Source organism: Mycteria americana, chromosome 17 (assembly GCF_035582795.1).
Source record: "Mycteria americana isolate JAX WOST 10 ecotype Jacksonville Zoo and Gardens chromosome 17, USCA_MyAme_1.0, whole genome shotgun sequence".
In the NCBI taxonomy this organism is placed as follows: domain Eukaryota; kingdom Metazoa; phylum Chordata; class Aves; order Ciconiiformes; family Ciconiidae; genus Mycteria; species Mycteria americana.
The window spans coordinates 12007990-12027045 of record NC_134381.1 but is presented as its reverse complement, the minus strand read 5'-3'; the positions used below and the strand labels follow the sequence as shown (position 1 = coordinate 12027045).

General features: G+C 50.0%; 1 protein-coding gene across 2 annotated transcripts in view; it reads right to left on the bottom strand.

Annotated features, from left to right (window-relative positions):
- The window catches only part of LOC142418135 (carboxyl-terminal PDZ ligand of neuronal nitric oxide synthase protein-like), a 39577-nt gene extending 20521 nt beyond the window's left edge, over nt 1-19056 (bottom strand). Inside the window, exons 1-3 of one of the 2 annotated variants that reach the window (XM_075519574.1) lie at nt 18776-18888; nt 18128-18284; nt 14701-14772 (exon numbers count right to left, since the gene is read on the bottom strand). In XM_075519574.1, the coding sequence (XP_075375689.1) occupies nt 14701-14715 (15 nt within the window). In that variant the 5' untranslated portion in view covers nt 14716-14772; nt 18128-18284; nt 18776-18888. Of the gene's footprint in view, nt 1-14700; nt 14773-18127; nt 18285-18775 lie in introns of both variants that reach the window. The other variant, XM_075519573.1, reaches the window with a different exon arrangement.

Sequence of the window (19056 nt, the reverse complement as noted above, 5' to 3'; positions counted from 1 at the left end):
GAGTTACACCCACGGGGGAGACCAGGGCTCCTGCAGGTGATGGGAGCTGGTGGGGAGACCAGCAGTGGCTCTTTAATTAGTCACTTCCACCTCTGAGAACAGGCAGACTGTTCTGGAACAAAGCTTCTTCCCTGCTTTTAAAAAAGGGTGGGATAAAAGCAGCCCTTTCATTGCCTCCTCCCCGTTAGAGATGCTGCCATACTGCTGAGCTCCATCCCGAGGGGCACAGGCGGCCTCGGCCCAGCGCAAGGTGACATCATCTGGCCTTTGGTGCCTCTCTGACAAAAGCACCATTGTGTGACTGTCACTTCCAGGAACCCCCCGCTGTCCCCAGGTTTAATAGGGAGCTTTCCCACACACAGCCCTTCAGTCCTTGTCTCGCCAGGGCAGGCCAACCCCAGCTCACAGGGAAGCTGGGTTTTATTTTCTTGCCTACCTCTATTCACTTTGCAGGAGAAAACAAATTACCTTTTCTGGCTGCAGTGCTCTGGATGATTAATTAGGTTCAGTAATGAAGTAGTGTCTTGGGACCCCACCCCAAGGGAGTCTCTCGTACCAGGCACTGAGTGCACATGAACATGAAAATGGTCCCTACCTCAAAGAGCTGCTAGGTTACTGCAGATAAAAAGTGCTAATTTCATTAGAAGCAGGTCAGATTCACCTGAAATAACCCTTAGAAGTGAAACTGCAATTATACACTGTGATACTGTCAAGTAATTCTGTATTTCCCTATAAACATCAGTGTCAAGAGGCCCTGCTGAGAAGGTCTTGTTTTTGTACACATGATGTTTCATATCCTAGTTGCCCTCCAGTCTGGTATGTAGGACAAGAGGCAAGTTAGGAGATTGAATTTTTTTAAACCTTGTTCATCAATGTTCAAACAAAGCTCAGAAGAGCAGGAGCCAGGACTCTGCGGCAGGCCCAGAGCCCCGTGAAAAAGCCTCAGACCCCCTACGTGGCTGTGGGAAGGTAACGGAGTATTTTGTGCATCGATTTCTCATCCACAAAGCAAGGATGTTCATTTTCTACTTCATTCATTCAGTTGTTCTGGTTACGGCCAGTCCCCCGCTGAGTGACAGCTACCCAGCACCTAGCCAGCAGGGCCAGGCCACCAGATTCTGCTCATACAAAGACATGAGCAGGGAGCAACTGAGGATTTCTGCTGCCCACTCCAAAATCCCTATTCTACATTCGGTCCCTTCCCACCCCTCCCTGTGACCCTGACAGGCCGCTAACGCAGCGGCCATCAGCGAGCTGCATGAGCCCGACGGCAGGGGAGATGCTCCTTGCTTGCTTCTTGGTATTACGGCTAAGCTGTGCAGAGAGGGAAAAGAGGAGCTGATGGCCCTCACAGAAGCAGGAGGGGGAGATGGGACAGGGACGATTAACAGGATGGCTTTTGCGCTCTCTCTGGGAGCTGGTGTTTATTGCTTGTTTGGAGAGAATAAAAATTGAAAGCCACTTTTTTGTTCTCTGGCTCTTCACAGGGGCGTTTGTGACGGTGGTTCTTCAGGGAGCAGAGCACCCGTTCAGACCGCGAGCAGTCTGTGGCCATGGGAGCTGGCGGGACCCACCACGGCGCGGCCGTGCGGGCGGAGGGAGCTGCAGTGCGTGGGGTGGGGGCTCCAGGGGTGCCTAACGAGGGCCCTGGCAGGGGCTCATACTAGCACAGCGATGGGGAGAAATCCTAATCCCACTGCCGTGTTGAGGCTCCGACAAAGGCAGGCGCCAGGATTTCAGGTCTCTCAATAATGCAGCACTTCCCTCCGTGTTTATGTAATAATGCTATTTTAGTGTAGGCACTCCAAGCGAAGCAGGATGGCGAACCGGAGGCAAAGGCAGCCAGAGAGGCAGGCTGGGCGAGCCGTGCTCTGCACGCGGGGATGGAGAGGAAGCGTCCGTGCTCCTGAGGCTCGGAACAGGCAGGGGAGGTTAAGGTGTAGAAGGCCCACGTGTTCGAACCGGTAACCAAGTCAACCCAGCCCCTGCTCCCGAGAGGGCCAGATGTGACCTACTGCGGTGGTCCGCTTCCAGCAGCCGTGCTGCTCTGCAGCCAGGAGAAACCATGTGGCTGCAGCCTCCTCCTTAAAGCCTGACTTCAGGATGCGGGGGAGAGCGATGCTGAGCACGTCCACCCGGGGCGGATACTTATCAAAGGAGGAGGAGGAGGAATCTAGTTTGCTTTTGAGAATCTGGAGAATCTACATCTGCGTGACTAACACCTGCTTTTGGTAAATGCTGCGGGGAGGGACCATCTCCTGGCTTCAAACTTGCTATCACACACCATGTGCATCTCGGGTGCTGTCCTACAGCGCTGTGTCTTGTGGTTTCTCCTAGCCACCTACTAGGGAAATTACCATTTTCTTTGCGTATCTACAGCAGAGGTAGGAAGCTGGACTTGGCACCTCTATCTTTGAGCGAGCAGAATTCAAGCTAGAATGAAGACTTGATCTCCATTTGCATTCAGAAATAGCACTTGATTACAAACTAGACCAGAACGACAGCGGGAGGGATGCTGAGCTGCCTCGCGTGCTGCTCTGTGCAGGCCAGGTTTCATGCCTCCTTTGCTAGGTGCAGTCAGGCTTCGTTCTCTTTCACGGCAGAGAGCTCTTTGCTAGCTCAAGCCCTGGGTGCAGCTGAACCCTTCTACTTCTCAATGCCAGCCACTTTCAGGAACAGCCTTGCTATGCACTGGTCTGAGACAGTCAGGCACTGAAATAATCTGCTTTATTCCCAGCCAAGGAGACTTTTCTGTGTAGCTGTTAATACTATCGATCTCCAACAGTTCCACTTGAGAAAACATTTCTTACGGAAAGCCCAGTGACTTATAGTTGGCCTCCAAGCGCTGCACAGAAAGGATGTGTCTGCATTTGTGAACAACAAGAGCACAGCAATTCTGGCCAGGAACAGGCCACTGAGCTCGGAGGGGGTCAGGCACTGCAGGGCCACGGGGACTGTGTGTGTAAGGTCTGTTAGTAAAGACTTGGCACGCAGTACTGAAAGATCCTGCCTCCTTAGTAAAATCAGCAGAGTCAGGTCCCATGTTTAGAAGCAGCTATTAAGAGGGATTTTCTAAAGCATGCAATTCCTAATTCCCCCCGACTTTAGAAGGAATCTTGGTTGTTCTGAACAACACACGGGGCACAAATGTCTTTTGAAATCTGCCCGAGAGCTCTCGTATCACGCGCATTTCTGGAATACAGCAAAACGAAGACAGAAGGGAGCTCGCCCCTCTCCTGCCGGGCTGTCCCTGGGCAGGCGTCACTCGCACCCAGGTGTTACCCAGATGTGAAGACCTGAGCAGAGCCAGGCACAGCACGGCTGGCACGCTGCTTCTAGCCAAGTGGTCCTTGGTTAGAAATTATTGAAAGATTTATTATGAAAGCATAATAAAATTGCCAATAGACCACGGTAACCCCTCTCTGTGGCAATCTGTAAATCTAATGGAAGGTCTCTGGGTTCTCCTCAAACTGTCCACAAAATCCTACTCTCAAATTTGGAAACAAGACTGTTACTACAAGAGAAAGAAAAATTAATGCTAATTGTGTCATTTCTAAAACTCCAGAATATTAAGCAGTTCAAGGACTCTGTTAGCCTCAGGGGAGCTACTGAAGTTAGTGAATCATGATGAGAGAAACAGCCTGGGTTTAGAGAGTGGGAATTAAGGATAAAGAGGGTTTTATGATATCAGTATTTATTGTCACAAAGGTCTTGTGATCAAAACTGTACCAGAGCATCACAGCTGAGTGCCAAGGTAGAGGCAAGCAGCCTGGGCTGGGCCTTCAGGCTCCTGGACAAGAGGCTACTGGATGATTTGTTTGGCAGCTCTTTGCAGGCTCGCAGTGCTGGGCAGCGTATGTGCCCAGGTCTCCTGGAGGCGTGCCAGGGTCCTCAGCTGGGTATACAGCTACTTCACAGACAGGTAAGTGAAGATGAACTTTACTTGTTACAGCCAGCCACAAAAGCAGCTACAAAGAGTGGGAACCCACCTGGGTGTGCCCTATTCACGCTGCAAATACAGCTACGACACGCTGTGGTGTCCCCCTGCTCGGCAGTGACCAGCAGCCACCCTCCATGCTTGGTTCCACTTCCCTGCCGCCTGCTCTGCTCCCCAGTGCCATTCCCAGTGGCCCTGGGGTGTCAGCAGCTAGGTGTGAAGCTGTGGACGTTAATGCGTCCTGTGCTGCTTGCATACGGCTCAATGATTAACCGCAGTGTTCCCCGCATCCAGCTCACAGCTTCTGCCCTTGGCTTAGATGCAAGGAAGCAAGTCGAGCGGGAGACCAGCATTGCCCCGGGGAGGCAACAACATGAAAATAAGAAAATGTGCCTGGGCTGGAAGTTTAGGCCCCGTAATCATTAACGGCAGGAGCACAGGCTGCAGCAGGACTGAACCGGTCCATGATGGCTTGGGATCACTGAACCTTAGTGCTTCATGAACCGCGTATGGCTCTGCGGTAGGTACGGGGCACTCGGCGAGGCAGCAGGTATTAGTGGCAGACACCAGCGTTTGGGTCAGTTCTACCAAAGGACCTGTGTGCCTGAAGAGTAATTGTGTGCCTTACACCCTCCTGGAGCCAGCTGTAAACGTCTAGTCCTCCATCACACTGCATCTAGTCTTAACATGTCCCACTGCTCTTCTTCCTATGACAAAAATAATTTGTTTTTAGAAAGAAAACCCTGGAGCTCAGAGGGTTTGGTGGGATGCCTGGGGGTATGCTGGACCTGGCTGTGCAGGCAGCAGGGTGATTTGGGGCCCTGGCCTGTGACGCTCTCTGCAGTGCAAGGGGCCACGTCCTCCCCTCCAGCAGACCCGCTGCGTGGCAGTACCTCGGCAGCAGCGGTGCCAGAAGGATGGAGGAAGGGGGAGGTGACTCAGGTGTCCTGAAAACACTCAGGCGGTTGCCAATTAGTCCAGATAACCCATCTGGCCCAGGGAAAGGCCATTTAGAGAATGTCTAATCACTGCTGCAGGAAAGAAAGAAAACCATTCTGTAATGCCCTTGAAAAAAACCTCTGCTCCCTCATCAAAATATCCTTCCCTCCAGGGACCCATTCAAGATTTTTATTCTGTAGATTTATCACGGAGTTATTTGGTCAAAACATGAAGTAGATTGTCAAAGTATTATGTTAAGTAGCACCGATTCTGTTTGCCTTCAGACCTCATTTAGTACACAGTAAAAGCAGAATGAAGAAAGCAAGTGTAGAACCAAGCTATTGGTAGCAAATCTTACTTTACTAGGCAGAATTTTGCTTTGTGGTCATGGTCCCTCAGGGTCCCCTCTCCTCAGAACACCGATCCATAAAGTACAAATTGAGAAAGCATCTACTAAATCAAGACAGCATCTACTAAGGCACCCGCCGTTGTGGCACTAGGTCTAGCCTTCCTCCCATGCCCAGTGCAGACACTCTTAACCTAAGAACCAGAAAGGCTGAGGTCAAAGCACAAGGTTACACCATGGCTACAAACTGATTTTTTTTTTCCCCCCTGCATGTAGATAGCTTCACCCATGGGGCAGGTTTAAGTGTTTGTATTTTCATGGACTGTTCTGTTTTGTTCCTGTTCCTGAAACACGTCAACCTGCTCTAGCAGAAATAGCGCGTGCGCTCAGATTAGCCACACAAGGAGGGTCTCTGCTCCACCAGCGTAGCACAGGCACTCCACACCATGGGCAACCCCAGCCTCTGTGCCCTTGCCCGTGCCGTTGTCACTCAGACTAGGGCACCTCCTCGTTAACAAGCTAATCCAATGTGCTCGCTACCACTCTGGTTGCCATCTCAATTACATTTTTTCAGACACCAATGAAGAAGCAGCTTTGAGTTTTGGCTGAGTGTTCTACACCAGAATGTAATTTGAAAGCCGTTATATTTCATCTCTGTAATACTCTACAACCAGGAACATAATTGTTGAAAAAGCTACTTTATTTCAAACTAGATAAAAGCTCTGCAGAGATCTCATACACTGACATTTTAGCTAGAGATGCTTCAGTAATATAATACTGTTAAAGCCACTTTATTTTACAATTAAAAGGTACCTGCCTTATTGCCAAGATTTAGCATCAGACAAAAAGCTCTGTCTTGTTCTATTTAGTACTAACATTTTAATTTGGCTTTTATCTGTTTAACTGCTGCTTTTATTAGCCTTCAACTAAACTCCAATCCATCATGACTCCTATGCAAAACAATATCAATATGCCTCACTAGTTCCACCCCCTCGTTGGAGAAGCCATCCAGTTTTCAGCACTCCGAGGAAGGCATTAAAAGGCCACTGTTGCTTGGAGATGACACATTTCACTGGCTGATCCCTCCATCCATCTGTTATCAATCGTACCTAGCACTCTCTGAACAGGGTATAAGCACTGAAGCGTCTACAATCACCAGTCACTTCTCAAGAACTAGGTCATAGCATGTGGCTACTGAGAAAGCTCTAAGCTGTCTTCTGTTACAGTGGCCTGTATTCACAGCTAGACCAGTCACTGCTCATCGCAGCTCAGAAGTTAAGCGGCAGAAGATAACTAATCATTATTCTGTGGCAAGAAGTCCAGAGGTGATTTGGGGTTGGAGACGAGCAGGGTGGAAACCTGCAAGAGATTATAAGTCAGTGGGGCGGCTCTGTGGCATGGTGAGACATCCCCAAGCAGCAAGCAGAAGGCTGGATTCTCGTGTTGTCTCAAAGGTGTTTATTCCTCTCCTCCCACTCAAGATGTACAAGCAGAGCACAGTCAGTTCTCCGCCATAGCCACACAATGCTGCCTAGAAACACTGTGATGATGCCACTGCAAAAACATCTCATTAAGAGCTTCTTCCCTTTGCGTTATGATAATACGAAGAGCAGAAACTGGATAAAACAAGCTTGGGTTAGTCTGAGATGTGGCAGACTCAATTCTTCTAGAAAAGCAGCTTCCACATTTTTAAAGCCATTTCTTCAGTTTATGAAAATTAAATTTTCTGTAAGGCTAGTAAAGCAGCATACGCATGAAACACCCCTGAGCCTGCCAAGGTGACCATGGACTGGAGACCACGTGTAGAGAGGCCTAAGGAGCTGCACCTGCATCACCCACCCTTCCAACCCCAGCCTTCCCCCTTCCCTGGGCCTTCGTGGCAAGGGACCTCCAGGAGATATAGTCCTGCCTGACTAATTAGGGCTGCAGGGCGTACTGGGAAAGGGGAGAGGCTATCAAACTCCGGGGGAGGCTGCAGCTCTGCCTGTTGAGAGAGGAAGCCCTGCAGTCTCAAGCTGAGGCCACTCGTTTTGCCTGGAGAAATGGATTCTTGCTAGACCTCCTGCCAGAGGGCTCGCCTCCTTCCTCAGCATCCTGGCAGCGCCCGTGCTGCAGAAAGGTAAGACCCGGGATGTGGCTGTCATCTCCTAATGCAAGGTGGCTTCTCTTCCTAAGGGCATCTCTGTCAGGTCTGTTATCTTCTCAAAGACCAGCAAACAGACTGCGGGAACCAAACTCAGGTGCTGTCTGCGGTGTGGAACAGTAAAATGCTTTTCAGTAGAGCAGGGCACTGAATACAGGGCTACTGTAGTAGTTTCAGTACTGCCTGCCCGTGTTAAACCCACTCTGGCATGGGAGAGGGCAAAGAACCTGCTAAGGGGGCTGGGGCAATGAAGGCTCCAGCGAAGGAGTAATAGGAAGGGATGCAAAATCCACTGTGTCATGAAAATGGGCTAATGTGTGCGTCTGGGCACGCCAGAGACCCCTGCGGAGCTGCTGCCTAGATAGGAATTAGAGCGTTCAGGTCTAAGGGCCTCTGTCTCCACACCCAGATCTCTTCCTCTTGGGTAGGAGGAGGTGAGAGGCTTCCTGGCGTGGCTCGGGCAGGACCCTGGGAGCACGCTGCAGGACTCCTCTGCCTCCCGGGAAGCCCAGCCTGATCCCCATCCCTGTGCAGGAGACTCTGCTATAGCTGCAACAAATAGAGGAAAACAAACTAATGAGGCATTAGGGCTAAACTTAGCTGCAATTAACACTTAATTACCATCCTGAAAACACTTGCTGTATTTTGCCAGGGCCTGGAAAGGTAAAATCAATTAGCTTAATCTTGTGTGGTGGAAACCTTAAACTGCTTCAGATGCCTGTCATGGATGGGACCCTGGGAGTAACTGGTGTTTCTGAGACCGTAGTGCCTGGAGCTGAGCAGTCCCGCAGGTGGGTCGGGTAATGGGACAGAGCCCTGCTCGGGGCACCAGGGGCCTGGGGAAGAGAAGGGCTGTATGGCAAGGATGCCTTGAGCCAAGTCATTCCCTCTGCTCTTGATGCCCTCGTGCCAATCTCGGCTTTCTTTGCTTGTCTGAGAGACTGTTCTCTGTGCCTGTAGCTTTGTTGCGTTGACTGGTATCCTCCCTAACTAAAGCAGATAGCTTTAAGGTTGCAAGCAAAGGTGTGTGGGCTGCTGGACAGGGAGACAGAAATTACAGAAAGATCCAGAGAGCAGGCAGAGGACACAAAGCCATCCACGGTCGCCTGTAAATCTTCCAAGTCACTAGTGCAAGTTCCTCGGGTTTTTTTGTGGTAGACTTGTAGGCTGTGCTGAGGAGGGTTGACTACAGTCTGATCGTGTACTGCCTGCGTGAAGCTGCATGAGCCTTTCTTAGGCCTCTGCTTTGGAGAAGAGCCAAAACTGACACCAGACTTTCTGCAAAAGGTATCCGAGCAAGTTTGTACATGCTCACGTATACTTGGTTTGGATACCTAAAACCACTGCTCTCTCCTGGAGGCTCTAGGCTCTGTTTACTATGTATCAGTGCAAGCAACCCCGGCTGTGTGGTGCTTGGTTGCTGACTGAGGCTAAACCATGACACATGCTTCTCCAGAGAAGCAGGGAAGGTATCCTAGAAAAAGATGCTCTCTTGGAGCATACTTTGGGGTAAATACATTGTCCTTTTGGTACAGGGGAGAAGGAGGAAGAGAAATGTACAGGCTTGGGGAAGCTTGTCTCTCTGAAGTCCTCCTCTCATCTTCCCATAAGGTCTGCTGTCTGACTGATGCTTGTCAGTATAAATGTTGATTGGACCCATGACTGCAGCATGGGACTATCATCTACAGTACTGTTCCTCGGGTGATCTAGTGAATGTTGCTATGTGATGACAATATTTATTTACAGGCCTTGGGTGAACTGACATGGCCCAGCTCTCCTGTCTGTAAAGCATCTAGTAAATGGGACTTGGTTACCAACATGGAGCATTTCCCCCCCCCACCGTGTACTATCAGCTGTGTCTTTAACTGGCTCAGGGTGTGCTAGCAGTTTGGAGCAGACACACAAGATGCTTGTGTTTTACACTTTAACCATGTAAGAACTGTCATCTGTTTTTCCTGCACCTTCCTGTAAATGAAAAGAAGGTGCGTGGCATTCTGAGAACTAAAGAAAGGTCCACACCAGCAGTCTGAAGACTGCTGAAATATTTTAAGATGTTAGGATTGTTTTCTTTCGCAGGGCTGTCATTAGCTGGGCATTTGGATGCTTTTCCAAAGAGGCTGAAAGGAAAAGCCCTCCAGGAAGTGCAGCAGAACAAACTCCCATCCAACAATAGATGCTGGCATGCAGCTCCAGAGGTCTATACCAGGGCAAGTGCTCCAAGTTTGCACTTCCACACTTGAGTCTGTGCTTCAGCTGCAGCAGACCGAGTAACTTCATTATAGTGGGAGAGGCTGCAAAGACTAACCAAGAAACCCAGCAGCTGGGAATTCAGCTTCTATCTTTTTTTAGTACTGATCACAACTCCAGTTCAGATTAACATGAAGCTGGCAGGAAGACTTAGCTCCAAGCATAATAACTCAGGAAGGGCTTATAGGCAGAATATATCAGAGGAATCTATGCAGCAGTTATCTTGGTGAACTTCTCTTCTGTATTAAGAAGGCGGTCTGCTTAGGAAAACTGAAGGAACCGTGTTCTTAAAGAATCTCACGAACAGGTCTATTAAACATCTCTACCTCTGAAGTCTGCCACGCAGTGATAAATTAAACTGAGGTGGCTGAAGGCAGTCATCCTGCCCTCTGCCAGCTATCCACCTGGCTCCTCTCCTCCTCTAGCAAGAGCAGATAAATGTCATCCATATTTGCTTCTGAACCATTGCAATTTACAGCCTGGCATGGCTTTAAGTGTAAGCTGCTGTACGAAGCCAGCCCAGCTATCAGACTGGGAGCTGCTGGGGTGCAGGAGAGGCAGGTTCTGTGTGGCTGTCCCTGCTGCACGAGGCTGCGCTGTGGGATTGTAACTTTTACTCGTCCTGATTTAAACTGATGTCATGTCACACTTCAACACTACCGGTTGATATTTGGCAGTCAATATGACTTATAGTGCGGCTAGATTGCACTGCCTCGCTAGAATACCATGTGGAGAAATTGCAAAGCGTTGAGGCTCTGCTTAGGAGCATGGTGCAGCAAGAATGATTAGGCTAAGAGGGAGGCTGAAGTGAGAACCCGGTTCTGATGCCAAGGAGAAATCAGGCATTTCTGATGTATCCTGCGTCAAGATTTATAAATGTTTCTCCTTCTCTGGCACATTGGCCACTGGGGGAAAAGACTTCTCAATTCAATTAAGCCTAAGAAATGTGGAGGAAACAGAAGAAACACATTAGTCTGGATGCCTGCCTCCTGTTTGTTCATCCTGGTGCTTGGATGGGCACAGCACCAGTTGGCTGTTCCCTTACAAAATGATTAAATAATCTAACATCTGGCTCCTTTCTGAGTGTTAATACATGCTTAGGCCCAAGCTTAGACCTTCCAAACAGACCTGAAATTTCTCGGCTTCGTGGAATCTTAAGTGCAAATTCCAGAGAAACTGCTTCTGCGCCTTAAAGGTAATTAAACAGAGTGACTTGGGGAATTGCTGGCAGCAGGCTGTCTGTGGGGATGACAGGCTTTGACACTTACTCCTACCATGTCCTTGTACAACTTGCCACTCGAAATAGCAGCATTTTACCAGGGCTGCTTGACTGGCTGTGAAGTGCTGGACTGAGGGTAGCATTGCTCTAGGAAGGTAACAGCTGACTGTTTCCCCTCTGGTCAGTGTCAGCTCTGGGGAAGGGACGCAGGACATGTTGTGATGTTAACCCTTCGCATAAAGCCATCCATTCCCTCGTCTCCCAGGGCAAGATTTCCCAAGCAACCTCAGGAGCTTCAAAGAAATGTTTTGTGTTTTACAAAAACCCATCTTCACCCCCAGGCCTGTTCCCATAAGCATCTTTACCAAAGCTTTCCTCTTACTGTTTCAGTGTTGTGTGGGCTCCACAACTCTGAACTTCAGTGAGAAGTTCTTAAGAAGTTTCCTCTTAACTTCAGTGAGAGCCTTCACCTGGCCAAGGGGAGAACTTGGCTATTTAGTTGTTCACTAACAGGCGGTCAGGAGTAGTGTGTCTAGGGAAGGGATGACCCTGCTGAATCAGGGAGCTGTTTGCACCCTCGAGAAGGATCTCCACATTCTTCACATTAGCCGCCACTTGACTTCTGCAGGAAGAAAAATCCTGTATTGTACAGAAGCTCCCTAGAGTGCTGAGAAGGCTCAAATATCTGCAGATGAATCCACTTCAGCAGAAAGCCAGCTCCACCAGAACGCTGACTCTGAACACAGGAGCTTGAGCAGGTGCTGCCAGACACCCGGACCCGGATGGCCTCGGGCAGCAGGAGACAGCAGAAGCAGCGTGCGGCTTCTCCCTGGGAGGTGGCGGAACGCCGGCCTGCACTGGGTGCTCGGAGCCGCGCAATGAATTGGACTCTCATAAACAGCAGCTTGACGTGCCTGTCGGAGCACAGTGTACTTATTCAAGTAGCAAACTAATTTCATCACCTCCCCTGCCAGGGCAAGAGGAGGGAGAGGGATTAGTTTGAACTCTGACGATCATATAATAACATGGCAGCTGTATGCAGCTAATAATTCACTGGGAGGATTAGCAAACTCAAAGTTGTCTAGCTCTGCATAATGGGAAGCTAAGAACAGCAGCTTCCCTGTTCTACCTATTGCATTTGCATTCCCTCCAGTGGAAGCATAGAACATGATGAGACAAGGCTTTCCAGTCTATTATGAAATGGGAATCTAATGTGTGACTAATGGAGTACTGCTAGCAGTTCTACAAGCATCCATTCAGTCAGGACATGGGTTTAAGCTTTACTATGAGAGTGCATCTTAAATACCTACTGCAAAAGAGCAGATTGCGATTCCAGCAGACTAATGTTAAAACATGTCATTTGAGGCTCTCTGGGAGTAATGTCCCCATAGCCTGCGCGCTCTGCGTGTCCTGAAGGCTGCAAGCAGACTGCTCTGCTAATGTGTGGAGAATACACTGAACTCCTCCCAGGTTCCCTGGCATAATTCATATGCAACTGGCAAAAGAGCCCAGTACAAAACACAGGACAGTAAGATGCCAAGGAGTAGACTTAGCAACTGGAGTTGCTGCTTTTCTTACCACCCTCTCTCTCCTCACACTCTAAGGACAACTTTGAGTGCTAGGTAGCTCAAGGTTTCTTCCCTGGGGCAAGTGCTTTTAATCACAGACTGGAGACCAGAATCAGACATAGTACAGGAAGGCGGTTTCAGAGCTTGTATCAATTTACTAATGAATAACTAGAGTAACCAGCTCTGTCAGAGCCTGGGAAGACAGGGCTGTGACTCCTCATCCTCCTCCCTGGTCCCCTTCTGAGGGGCAGAAGCCATGAGTAACAGCCCGCCTGTGCTTTGGGCTGCCCCCGTGCTCAGCTGGCTCCCTCACCCGCTGCTCCAGGGACGGCTCACGCTGCATCCTCCCATGTCGCAGGGCACAGAGAGCAGCACAGGAAACGTTGTGCTAGGGCTTGTACTGTGTGACTTTTTTCTTCCGCTCCAGTAGAGAATTCCAGTGGAACACTGGAGTGCACAAAGGATGAAAGCTTCAGCACAATGTGCCCCTGCCAGCACTTGGCAGGGCTGCAGGACCTTTCTCGCTCTTGCAGTGCAAACAGGCACTACCGCTCACAGTAAGATGGCAGCAAAATACTAGTTTCCACCAATAGCTTCTTCCAGTGTTTCCTCCCAGTTGCAACTGGTGCTGCTGAGAGTCCATGGGAAAAAACTCTAGTATAGACAAGGCCTCTGCATGCAAATGAACGCTACATAAATAACCCCCATCTTCCCTCAGTTCCTAGGTTGTGTACTCTATGCACTAGAATTCTCTTCAAAGACCTCCCAGTTCATTCTTTATGCTCTAATTAAGGATCAGTGCCAATTAACTATCTTCAATAGAGGAGCATCTTCCGCTCAGCAGCCAGGAAGTGTCTGAATAAGATCCTGCTGTACAATACGCACATGAAAAGGGAAGCCCTCCCTTTTTGGAAAGGGCTTCCAAGATTAAAAACCCAGTATAGAATACAGGATGCCTACTTTAAAAATATTGTGTGATAAGATTAACTGATGGCATCCATGAATGCAGAGTGGTTTCTTATATGCTTCATGTAGCACTCAAGCATGCTATTGCACTGCCAAGACCCTGAGCTACACACCATCGTGGCAATAGCGGGTGTGAAAACAGAACGCAACACTTTCTAGAAACTGATATTAAAATACTGTCTGCTTTTTCTTGCAAGGGTCTTATCCAGTCAAAGATCAGCAGAAGTGCAGTGTCAAATCTGATGCTAAATATAGATTCAGATAAAAAATTACCAATAGTTACACCAGTATCTAAACTGCCCCAGTAGTCCTCACCTATTGCCTTTGCTTCCTGTAGATGTTCACCTGTTCCATAAATAACCAGGCAATTTAGACTGCTGCTGCACTGTGTTCTGAGCAAAAGCTGTGCTAATAGTCTGAGCAGGCAAAGGCAGGGGAATGTCATTTCTGAGCTTGGCTGGAGATGAATACATCAGCTCCCCAGCCAGTTACAGGCTAAGTTTAAACAGCGCTATTCTAAATGAAAATTAGATGGTTAAACGCTCCAGGGGGGAGGGGAAAATAGGATAATCCCTTCAAAGCTTTAAATGGAAGATTCTCAAACCTGCTTCAGCTGATGCGAGACATATGAACAGCCTCAGAATTCAGACCCCTGCAAAACTTCAGCCAGGCACAACAGCTGCACTGCCTTCTAGGGCAGCTACACTGGAAGTGGTTACACATGAAGCAGATGTAAGCTAGCCACCCTGCTCATCGTAGCTGAATCTGGTGACCATTCACAGGCTGTCCTGAAGGATAAAGGGCTAGAGGAGGAAGAGCCATGACTTGATGATGAGAAACAGGAACTGTAAAACTGTACTGGAGGATGGGGAAAGCAGCAAAATATTCCATGAGCAGCAGTCTGATGGGATTTACATCCATAACATCTGCCAGGCCATTGATATTTCAATATATAATAACATAATATATTTGGAACTGTCAATGAATTCGAGTGCTTTTGTGGAGCAGGTTGTGTACATCTCATTTTTCACACACGTAAAAACCCAAACAGGCTAAATAAATCTCTTAGGTTCAAGGAGAACCCCCATACCTGCTCAGCAGAGACTAGGGTTTTATGTTTGAGTTTTGCTAACTGATCCCTTTGCAAAGAGCAGGGGATGAGTCTATCCTAATATGTTGGGAATTTCTGGAGAAGCTTGTTACAATCCTGATTGTGCTGTGATTTGAGCTCCAGATAAGAAGGGTGGGGGGAATGCAGAACAGCGCACTGCAACCAAGTCACTCCAGTGAATGTAACCTTTTATTCCATGGGGCGTTCAGCTCTTTTGAACTTACCCGAATCCTTCTCATGGCTGCCACAATCTCCACGCGGCTGTTGGGCCTGGGTACGTCCAAGCTACCGATATACTGAAAGACAGAACAGTGAGATGTCTGTAAAGTAATGTACAAGTTAACGGTGTAGGGTTCTTCAAGACAAACAGCATCTCTCATTAATTTAGTCCCTGCTTAGACTCTCTTGACCCAGGACATGATAGGAATATCTGTTGTGGATAATATTATCAAAGTCAGGGAGAAGTTCATGGATGTTAGAACATTGGGTGTGAGCCTCTGACCTCATTCAGATTCTGGATGTGCCTTTACCAGTGCTTTGCAGAGCAGTGTCTGTTGCTAATCAAGTCACGATCCTGTGGGTCTGAGAATGGGACTGTCCATCCTTTGTCATTCCTCACTACACCTGCTTTTAAAAGAGTCACAGCTAAAACCACATAAGAGTTGAAAAGTTGCCAGGATGTGCAGCAACTAGCTTCCTGGAAGAGGCTCATGATTCTGGCCTAGCTTTTCAGTCTGGACTATCTTCCCTCTGGACACTGCATTGTCCCTGCATGGTTGGACCAGCTCAGCTGTCTGCAGAATCCTGGTAAACTTGCTCAGATCTGTGTCCTACACCAGCTGGTTTTAACTACGCTTATGGGAGCTGCACTCCTAAACAAGCTGCCTGGCTGAGCTGCGATAGCGGCCGCCCTTGGCATTGGGTGTCTGCATTTAAGTAAGCATCAACGGAGCAGGGCCCCAGCGCCCCTCACTTGGGGGCCGAGATGCGGGCAGATGGTGGGTTCCCAGCACCTCTGCCTCCACCACTTCAACACACACACAGCTTTCTGCAAGCGGGTTGCCTGTTCTCTTGCATGCAGTGTCAGTATGTGGCTGATGCTATGTGGGTTGTTAGGGAAGACCCGCAGGCAGACAGTTTCCTGCTGCTGGCATTTTTCCCTCCTGTGTGCTGTTCGCTGTGCTGCCTGTACTCTCCTCTTACGCTGGGTTGTAACGCTTGTGTGCCAAAGCAGACTCCGGTTGTGCCCCCGCTGCTGCAGCACGGTGGTACCTGTGACGGCACACGTGGCACAGATGCACAGAAGGAGTGCTGCCCGCGCTGCTGCCAAGCCGGGGAGGCACAAAGCTGCCAGCTCAGCCTTGGGAATGAGGAAAACATGCAGTGTCCTGGGCAGTCACCTGGCATGTGGAGCAAAAGGCCATTAATGTTGTAAAGCGGTGTGGCTCACAGCTCTGAGGAAAGACTTGCACATCAAGGGCATGTTGTGAGGGCAAGAAAAATGCCATCTGAGTGAGAGCGTGAGCGGCCTGATGAGAAATGCCAGTGTCCTGCCAGCACGGGCTGGTGCCAGGTACGGTCCTGCGGCCGTGGCTCTGGCAGCCGAGGGCTGGGTGCCGGACTCGGCGCTGGTGGGTTCCCAGCAGGGTCTGTCGGCTCCCCCGCTGTAACACAGCCTGCCTCCGTACAGCTGTCGCAGGCAGGTTAGCAGGGGGCAGTGGGCAAAGCTTTACAAAGCTTAGTCCCCCTTTCAAGAGCATTTGGTTCACGAATCGTGCCTGAGTGTGTGGTTTCAAGGTGTGGGGTTTTTTTGGTTTTATAGAAGTTGTTCCCCTGTGGAGAGGGGAGGGGGCAGCTAGTCAGGAGACCCCTGCAAACATTCAGGGTGATAATATACATATCAACAGAGACAAAATACTTCCCCAAGAGCAGCCCCACAGCTATCACTGTTACTGACATAGTTCTGGTTTTATTTCTCTGCTGTTATGCTTGTAGTAGGTTTTATTCTTGAAAAACTTCTACTTAATAGGGCTTTCAGAGATTAGTTCTCCTGGCTCAGTATTTACAGCTCTTTCGTCTGCCTTGAAATAAACACCGCAAGCAATCTGAAAGGTCATCTGGCTTTTCTGATGCTTCTGTAAATGCCTTTGCAAAATGGTATTTTTAAGAGCAGTAAGTTCAGCTATAGCCTTTGGTAAACCACAGGAGAGTCAAACCACTCAGACCACGAGTGCTTGAGGGCAGCAGGGAAGGGAGCGACGGAGCCAGGATTTCCCTCTGCCTTGGTGGCAAGGGCATATCTGTATCGCTCCAGATCTGTGCTCTCTCGGGTTTGCAGGCATCTCCTTCCCCACGCCGCGGTGGCTGTCAGTACGGTCACAGGTAACCCAGATCTATTCGGTGCAGCCGGCTGGCCTTTTGTCTGTGAGCAACAGAGCTGCAGCGGGGAACAGGCCACACAACCAAAGAGAAATTAACAGGTGGGGGCAGGAGGAGAGCTGGTGACTGCTGAGCCAGAAGAGATTCTCCCACACTCCCTGCTTTGGCCTCGCTGCAGAGGTTGGGTACTCGTGCAAGAGCCCTGCCAGCTCACGGGGCTCTGCACAAACAGCCACCTTTCCACAAGCAGCTCCCAGAACTGACCTCCTGAAGTTTGTCCCTGAAGATTATAGAGCAAGTAAGACAGTTTGGTATGCGGAGATTAGAGACTAAATGTGGTCAGTAAGATTGCCTGGTGCGAGACACCTGGCAGCCACTTACAGCCCTGTCATTGTCAGAGTCGCAGCTGACCGATGTGCCCGCAATGAGTGTCCTAATTGGAAGAGACAGACTTCAGAGCAGAACTGAGCAAGCACGTTACTAAGGTAATGCAAACCCCGTCTCAGACCCACACATCTTAACAGTGTGTTATCCACTCTCTGAATAGCTCTGGATGCCTGAAGCTGTCAATCTCAAGAAGCCCATTTCACTCAGTTAAAGGTACAGTTGCTTCACATCTTTTAAAAAATCAAAATAAGGATTTTTCTTCTCCTCAGCACTGTCTGCACCATAGCAAGTGTTAATTTAAAAAAAGAAATCAAAGATTAATTGTTTTTCTCCCCTAAGGAAGGGAGAGATTTTTAAAATACATGACTAACCGTCTATTCAGATCCATCCTATATCCTGCTTAAATCTTACAGCTCTTTTAGCAGGAAAACCAAAATGCACAAAATCCGCATTTCAAAGCTTTATTTGAATATATATGCCCCTTCTTTCCAGCTCAGGAGACAGCAGGCGTGAATTCCATTTCTAATCTGTGTTAGGCCACCTGCAAAGAGGGGAAGGGAACCCTAGAGTTGCTCCAGCAAAATGCAATTCTTCTTGTCAGCTGAATTATAAACCCACTCCCCGTGCTGTCTACAGAATGTCAATTCCAATGGAGTCACTTTCTGAGAGTGGTGCTGTGCTGCCAGACTGTTCTTCACGATCAATATGAAATTTCTGACAATATCAATAATTCTTTCTGATACCTGAAGACTGCATGCATTTAAACGAAGATGTTGCTCGCCCAGTTTTTCATGCAAGGAACAGGTCAGATGGAATAAGGCACTAATATGGCTTTAAGCAGCACAGAAGAGTCTGCTGGTTTCCAGGGGAATACAAAGCTGTTACCTTGCTGCGACAGGAATGGGGTCCTGCCCGATGGGGCACAGGACAGGCACCAGATCGAGCGAGGATGTGCACGTGCCCTTGGCACAGGCAGTATCCACCGCGCTGTCAAGAGGGGTCTTTCCAGCTCAGTTCTCAAATGAAGCGCCCAAGGCGGCTTCTAAGGATTAAACAGCTGAAAAAAATACTAGGAAAAGAGCGAGAACCTGTTTGATTGTGATAGTTCAATGTAAGGCTTTCATGATTTATTGGTGTTTTCTTTAGGCTTCCTTAGGTCTGGCACACAGTTGCATGGGCTGGGGCGCTTTCAGAGCTGAAGAAATACAGGATGGGCAGGACTGGGGGGGGGCACAGCAAGCCCCGGCCTTGAGCCCGCGATGCCATCGCCCCGGGGCCAGCACAGGCCCCGCGGCTGGCAGCTGGCCGGCCCAGGACCCCCAGCCCGCGGGGACCCGGCACCTGAGGCCGGGCTGCAACAGGCGAGGGGGCAGAGGGCCCGGCACCGCCGGGGATGCCTGCCCGGGGAAGCCTCGGCCCTGCCAAAGCCCCCCCGGAGCCTGGAAGGGGCGAGGGGGCGGCTGCGCCCCCCGACCGAGGGCCCCGCCGGGCCCCGCCGTCGCCCGGGGCTGGGGGAGCGCGGCCGGGGCTCACCTTGGCCTGGAAGTGGATGCCGTGCTGGAAGGCCTCCTCGTTGTGCAGCGGGACGCGGGAGTCGCAGCCATCGTCCACCAGGTTGTACCGGTTCTTCACCGGCATGGCGGCGGGCGGGCGGCCGCCTCAGGCCGCGGCCCCGCCGGGCATCCCCGCCGGCAGCGCCCGGCCCCGCGGAGCCCCGGGGCCGGCGGAGCAGGGGTAGGGGCTGCCGGCGCCCGAGCGCGGCCGCGTTTTGAATGAGCGTCCGCGGGTGCGAGCGGGGCCCCGGCCCTCGCCGC